Source organism: Cystoisospora suis (assembly GCF_002600585.1).
Source record: "Cystoisospora suis strain Wien I chromosome Unknown contig_21, whole genome shotgun sequence".
Taxonomy (NCBI): domain Eukaryota; phylum Apicomplexa; class Conoidasida; order Eucoccidiorida; family Sarcocystidae; genus Cystoisospora; species Cystoisospora suis.
The window spans coordinates 540-8028 of record NW_027152823.1 but is presented as its reverse complement, the minus strand read 5'-3'; the positions used below and the strand labels follow the sequence as shown (position 1 = coordinate 8028).

General features: G+C 47.7%; 1 protein-coding gene across 1 annotated transcript; it reads right to left on the bottom strand.

Moving 5' to 3' along the window:
* Positions 1 to 1453: 1453 nt before the first annotated feature.
* CSUI_000039 (uncharacterized protein) lies at positions 1454 to 7489 on the bottom strand. Its single transcript, XM_068060274.1, has 3 exons — positions 6562 to 7489; positions 3660 to 5638; positions 1454 to 2864 (listed from the first exon to the last, which is right to left on the bottom strand). The coding sequence occupies exons 1-3, from the start codon at positions 6702 to 6704 to the stop codon at positions 2857 to 2859; spliced, it is 2130 nt and encodes a 709-aa protein (XP_067927745.1). The 5' UTR covers positions 6705 to 7489; the 3' UTR covers positions 1454 to 2856.

The window sequence follows — 7489 nt, the reverse complement described above, 5'->3', positions numbered from 1 at the left end:
TCACCACGTTGGAAACTCTTTTACCGCTTTTCTTCACGCTCGAGAGCAGGTGGTTGGCCCCCCGAATCGCGACGATGAGGTGGCTTTTTCCCAAGCTTCCGCTCTCCGTAGCTAAGCCAACCGGGAGAACGAGCTGAATCCGCTGAAGCGCCAACTCACTTCCCGTTGCCTTTTGAGCATGGCTAAACGAAGGCGGGAAAGTAACTGGCCGCACCTGGCCTGTGATGTTCGTAAAAAATGGAATGCAGAATTGTCTAAGCCTTCCACACGAGAAGGCGGCAACAGTAACGCGCACAGACGCCATTGTGCTAAACGACCAGAGCACCGGAGAGGCTCACCAACCATAGTAACTGGTATCAACGGCATTTTCTGGGAATACCCGTACAGAGACGGCCTCCTGCATTCCTCCCCCCCGTACTGGGAGCGCCGGCGGGTCTTTGCTGTTTGAAGACGGGTTCGCGTGCAACTTCCTGATGCTCCCACACCGTGAGATCATGACTCTGGCCTCGGAGAACCCCTCTGCCCTGGTTAAACGGCTGTGTAGACTACGCACGTAATAACAAGGAAGCCAACGATTCGGTGTAGGCTCGCGCTCGTACTGACACCGAGACTCCAACCACAACCGTTCCAGGTTGTGTTCCCGTCTTCTGGGTTTTATACCTGGTGGCACCAACCTAAGTGGAACCGACAACACAAACCTTCAAACTTTGTATCAAATTGTCTCTCCAAGGCTTCGTATCGCCGTCTCGATGNNAAAGTGAACGAGCGACCGTTGGCGTCATTCTGCGCGTCCGTACTATTTTGAGTCCTCCGTGCATGTTACCAAAAAAAGCAAACTAAATTGGTTGGCTGTACTTGCCAGGATTCCAAGGCGGAAGCACAAACCCTCTTCCAGGGGCCCCTCATCACAATGAGACAGTTGATTTGACCTTGACTTCAATCTAATTCAGCAAGTCAGCCAAACTACAGCAGGAAGTTTGCTCCAGACTAGATGTTCTACATTCGTGTCCCCTGATGACCACGCACCGAGTACCCATGCACGCCCTCATACCCAGCAGTACTCCCAGTTCCTCCGCCCTTCACACAGTGTCTGTTCTCAATTATAAGTCCTAACGATCATTGCTATTTATCCACAGTGGGGTCTCTTTGGAGAGACGAACCTCCTTCCAGTGAGGTGAGAGCTCCCGAAGACCGACTCCGTGAGAGACTTGTTCGCGGAAGAGATTCGAACACTAAAGAAACCAAGCTATCAACGCACTGAGTGAGTGAGTGGTGCACGACACCGCCGTACATTTGGAAAGGCCTCTTTGTGGCTCTCTTCATCTATAGAGAGGCTTCACGCCGGTAGAAGCTAAATGAGTTCACTGCGCTGTTGCCTTTGCGGGCTGCGTCCGTCCACGTGAGGGTTGAGGGCGGCCTTCGTATCCTTCTTTGTGTGTGACTAGTCGTGATGGTTTGAAGTAAGATGTAAGAAGACACTTCAGAGCTGGTCTGCTCCTGGTCTTCTCAAACCAGTTACGGAGGATGTGGCTAAAGTAACACAGGAAAAGAAATACGGGAGGAGTTCTTTCCATCTACGAACTTCCCCCCCGATTCCGCAGTACTTGAACAACAAACAAGAAAAGATGATTAGACAAGACGACTTGATAGGACATACACTCCCCCTACCTCTCAACTCGCAATACCTTCATATTTCCACGTATCGACAAAAAACCAGAGGGAAGAAGAAAGTGAATGAGTTTACGTTTGATCTCCGGTACAGTCGAAAACCAAATCAACGGCAGAAAACGTCTCCTGTATCTGCGATTCATGAATAGCTAGTTTACAATCTTCTCTTCAAGCGATTCATCCTTCTTCCCCATCACCGCCTGACTTTCTCCTCTCAGAACTGAGCCTTTCCGCTCCTTCATCTCATTACTTAACACAGGTGAAGTTATGACAACAGCAGAGTCAGCTGATCCCACGTCGTTCACTACATTGTTCGACAACCCCCGAGCATAACAGGAGAATCAAGTACGACGAGAATATCATCGTACGAAGATCCCGACGTGAAACGCAGACTTTTCATAGTACATTTTCAACATATACAAAGGGCACGATGAGACGACGACCACCTTCCCTTGTTGAGAGACACACTTCCTACCTATTCACTAACCTATTTACCCACTTGAGTGTACATACAATATGCGGAGGCACCCAACCCGGCGCCCTCGACTGCTATGCTCTCCTTCTCATTCTTGTACTGGGATCAACACCATGAGAGTTTGAGTGTTGTCATCTCTACCACTTGAAACCTAGTCCACATCAACTGCAGTTAAATCACCTCTGCTGGGAGAAGGTCTACATCATTCACGCGGGAGTGCTAACGCTATCTCTTACGAGGACAGCCGTATATGCTATCTGCCGTAGATAACGATTCAAGCCACGTTACAACACCACCACTCCTCACAAAGGATCTACTCAGTATCACGACTCGGTGAATGAACTTCCAGATATACCTGCGGAGAGGTCTCTAGCCATCTCAAGAGACCTCTCCTACCTCTTGACGATAATAGTTAGATACACCCTCCTCTGTCATGTTCATCCCGTCGTCTTCATTCTCACCCCTCTTGAGAATCACGCAATCATTAAGGTCCTAAGCCCCATGTACGGGCCTCCAAAAGCCCCTGACTTTATACATACACACTGTCGATGAAGGTGTGTATACAAGACACACGGGAGAGTAGTTTCGATCGGAGAAGACTAAACCCTAGTTAGCACTAGGAAAACTTCATTCTTTCCCCTTTTGCATGTCTCTAAAGAAGAGAAGATCACTGTGTGCCTTGAAGAGTCAACTGTCTCCATCTTTCCCGCCGGTCAAGAGCCTGAGAAGACAGACGCATGAAGAAAGCGGCACGAGGGATCGCAGAGAAGACAACGACGGAGACGAAGCCCCGAAGAGACGAAAGGATGTAGGCATATCTACCTCGCTCAACAACTGAAAAAATCTATCTTTCCTTCCCCACCCGAGCCGCTTTCACAACATAATAAGGTCTTCAGCTCGACCTGTAGGGGTAGAAGGCTGCATGATAGAAAGCAAATCTATCTATAGACTTGGAACAAATCATTGACAGCACACGACGAAGCAGAAGGGAAACACGAGAAGCAGAAGGAATCGAGCCGTATTTCGAATCGTCATTGAAGAGCAGGAGGAAAGGAGGCTACGCAGTTAACAGGCAAAGATATGAGGAGGAGAAGAACCTTCACAGAAAAACATCGATGAAGGAAATGCCGTACTGTGACTGAATGAAATCTCCGTACTTCTCAAGGAACAACCCGTTGTGATCACAGCCTGCCATCCACCTTCTTCTTGGCAGAGAGAGAAGGTGATAATGGCTTTAATCGCAACGGGGGATTCTGAAGAAGTAAGGAGATTTCATTCAGTTACAGAAGGCCATCTCCTTCGTTAAATTAGTTTCAGACTGAGAATGAGGAATGAGAAGGTGCAGAGCCATGATAGAAGAACCTTTTCAAATACGTTTCCCCACAGACAAATAGAAGTCCTTGGCACGGATGAGGACCTCTGAGAGAGCGAGTCATCGACCGGTTGCACTAGTACTACACGGGAGTGCAACGATAGATACATCAACCTGTGAGAAAAACATCTTTCTTTTCCTTACCTTTATTGGGTCGTTCTTCTCTTTCCTGACCTTCGGCTTCATCAGAGAAGAACGGTGGTGGTGGTGTCCCTCCATCACGTTGATCTTTCCCCCCTTGTCCTGTTGACTGTGATAGGATAGAACTCGTGTCTCTTGTTCCAGAAGTCCTATCTCGATTCCTACTATTCTGCCTATCTGATTCGCCCTCATGGCCTTTGCTACGACTACTACTGCTACTTCCACACTGTTCTCCGTCTCTTTCATTCCTACGATGTAGAAGCAACGAGTCTTTATTTTCTTCTTGTTCCTTGTGCAAGCCTTCTTGGACTTTTCCTGTAGACTCATCTTTTCCATCTGCTTTTTCATCTTCCCAGTGTGGAACCGTCCAGTTCACACAATCATCGTCACCTAAGGCGGTACTCCCAGTGTCACTGAAGTCTTTCTCTTCTCTTCTTCCTTTCCCCCCGAAACTTCTTCTTCTTGTTGCTATCATTCTTAATCGACTACCCACACCTCCTCCTTCTCTTCTTTGTCGTTCTGCTCCTTGTCCTTTCTTCTCTTCGCTACCTCCACCATCTGCTTCTCTTTTTCCTTTCTTCTCTTCATCTTCTTCTCCTCTAGCTTTTCTTCTGTTGTGATTGATCGGAGAGAAACTCTTCGATCGTGATAAGAATCCGTCTGTCCTCTGTTCATCCACTTTCCTTCTACTATCGCTTCGGCGACGACTACTAAAACGTGAAAAGAAATTTCTCCCTCGTGAAGAAAATCTCCTCGATTCCTTCCCCTTGTCATCTTTCGGCTCAGGTAAACGTAGAGAACCCTCTGCTGAAGATCCATTCTTCTTCCCCTCTCTCACTCCCGTGAAAGGTCCCTCAGAGACAGCTGTCTCTTCAGTCACTTGTCTCTCTGGAAAAGGGGGTTTAGCACCGCTTTCCATCGAGAAAGAAGCAGAACCGTTGCTTTTTTCTCTTCCTTCTTTCATCTCCTTCTGATGTGAAGGGCAGACTGAAGAAGAATCCGCTGAAGGAGGAGGGGGATAGGTAACGAAGTGCTGCGGATCATGAGGCTGAGAAGGAAAACGAGAAGAGAGATACCCGTCCCCCTCATTATCACGAGTAGAAGACTCCATTGTTACGTCACCTCCGAAACTTCCTCCTCTTCTTCCTCTTCTTCTTCTTAATCTCTCAAAGAAATGCTGACGCCCCAGGCCACTCCCACGTGGATCATCGTCTTGGCGACGACGAGGCAAACTCGAGAAGAATCTTCTTTCACTCCTTCTCTTTCCTCCTCCCCCTCTTTGAGAAGAGGAAGAAAAGTAGATAGGGTCCTTCTCATCTCGAGGAGCCGTCGAAGTAAAGAGTTGCCATGAGCTCCTTCTCTTCGAAGGCAGAAAAAGACTTTTCTTATCTTCCGGAAAAGCGGGACGACGATGAGGAGTCGTCGTAGAAGCAGAAAATCCTCTTCTTGGAGAAAAACGACCCCCCAATTCACCTTCTCTTCTCGTATTCTTCTTTTCTTGCTCTTCTCCTACGAAGGGATCACTCGGCTTTGAACGTGAGAGTGAAAGATTCCGAGAGAGACGGTTACGAAGAGACAACCCTTGTGTTGATGTCGCCATAGCTTTACCTGACGATGAAGAGGAAGAAGTGCCTCTCTGCATCTTTGTATCGATATGAGGATCTCCCCATGCTTCACAAGAAGAAAGCCCTCCATCTCCTGTTGTCACTTCTCGATACGTACCTATAGCTGTAAGCCGATCTTCTTCTCTTTCTGTAAGAGCTGTCATACCCTGGACAGTTGATGAGGCAGCTGTAGGTGGGGAAGACGACTGAAAGATATCTACAGGAGAAGGAGGAGACGGAAGAGATGAATGGTAAGGCGGGTTCTGTTGATAAGACGTAGAGACAGGTGACGGAAAAGATCGGCCGTCTGCACTCTTGTCTTCGGAGGGGAACCCATCAGGATGAACGGTAGGAACTTCATGGGGAGGAGCACGTCGGCTGAAAGTATATCCACCACAGAGAGATAATGAGATGAACAGAGAAAAGAGATCAACATGCAAGGAGACGTTCACGAAAGCGAAAATGAGAAGTGCACGAAGTTGACAAAAAAGAGTGGAGACGTCACAAAGAGAAGAACGTATTCGCGTGTATGGCTGGATGGATGGTGTATGGACACTTGGGAAGAAAAGAACGGAAGAAGAAGCAAAGTGAGAGAGAGAAACAAGACAAGAGAACGGAAGGAGATGATGTCCTTTGAAACTCATGGACTGCTTGTTTCTGAAACTGAGAAGACAAGCTCAGCATCTCCCTTCCAGATTCTTCATTTCGGCCGTGTCACGACAAAGGAAGAAAGGTAAACACAAAAAAAGGGGAATCAGTACTATCTATCCACCTACCTATCTCTAATCTATCATTCTCTCTATCTATAGCTATCTATCTTTCAGGTATGCTTACATACCAACACGGATCTTCCCGTCGTAAAGCAGACACACGTGTGTACCCCTGACTATTACTGCCGCCGCCTCCCACCCCAGCCTTACATGCCAATTGCGTCGTACTTTCTCCTCTACTCCCCGTCACCACCATCTCCCCAATTTACTTCTTTTCTTCTCCATGAGAAGAAAACTACTGCACCATACCCTTCCCCTATCTCTTCCTTCTTTCGGACGATGAAAAACATCTCTTCTCTCTCCCAAAATGAAGCATGTCCACGCTATTTCGCGAGGGACTCTCTGCTGCTACTATGTCAGAACCGAAAAGCAGAGAGCGAGAGAGTGCTTCGCATCCGTGAAGAAAAGAGATATTCTCTCTTTCCGAGCGACTGGATAGAGACTAACGACCTGCTGTAGATCATGAGTGAGAGATGGAAAAGACACGCAAGACAAACATGATAACGAAAAGATGAAGGAGTGAAGACTTACAAGGTATCACCTGGCCAGGGAGTACTTGGATCAGGGGGGGGTGGATAAGACGGATCATCTGAATGCGAAGAGACAGGCCTGGGAAGCTTAACTTTATCTAGGGCATTCTTACAGCATGCACCTCCCATCTTTACGAAGCCCATGAAGCAGACCTTTGACGGAAGAAAGATGTGTCGAGCAACAAGGGGAAGAAGAACTTAACCAAGATGAATGTGACAGCGACAGATGACGCCCAACCTGTCTCTAGAGAGGCCGTAACTCACATCAGGTCATGTAGGTGCTGGAGAAAAGACGAGGGAAAAGAACGAGACTGAAGGGCGAAACTGAAGAGAGTCGCTGGGTAAAAAGAAGACCGGGACACAAATGCTGGACGAAGGAAAGGCGTGAAAAGGAGAATCCGCTGAAAGACGAAAAGGCCACGGCTTCTTTGTTCCGGAGAGGGAAAAAATAAACAAAAGAAAGCCCCGTAACAATCCCCTCTACGTCCGCAAGAACGATGCATACCTGAAAAGAAATCGGGGTGAAGAGAAAGAGTGGAAAAAAAAGCCAGAGACACGAAGGAAGAGGCTCTTCTGTCTACTCAGTTGAAGTTCATGCCTACAGTCCTTCGCGGGTGTCTAATGGTCCTGTTCTATGTACCTTGAGACGTTAAAATTGTGAGTGAAGGAAGAAGAAATTCGTAAGCTGGACGGAAAGACGGAGTGAGAGTGACTACCAAAAGTGAGGAAAAGAAGAGAAGCACGGCTCTCCATCATCGTCGCGTTCTGGAAGGCCAGGAAGAAAACAAAAACGGCGAGCGTGGATACAGCTGACGACTACTTTGAGGAAGCAAAACAGATAAGACAACAACTCGTCATCACACGCTTGGAATTTCTATAGAAAGACCGGAGAAAAAAGACAAAGATGAAAGAGGCAGACCTGAGAGAAG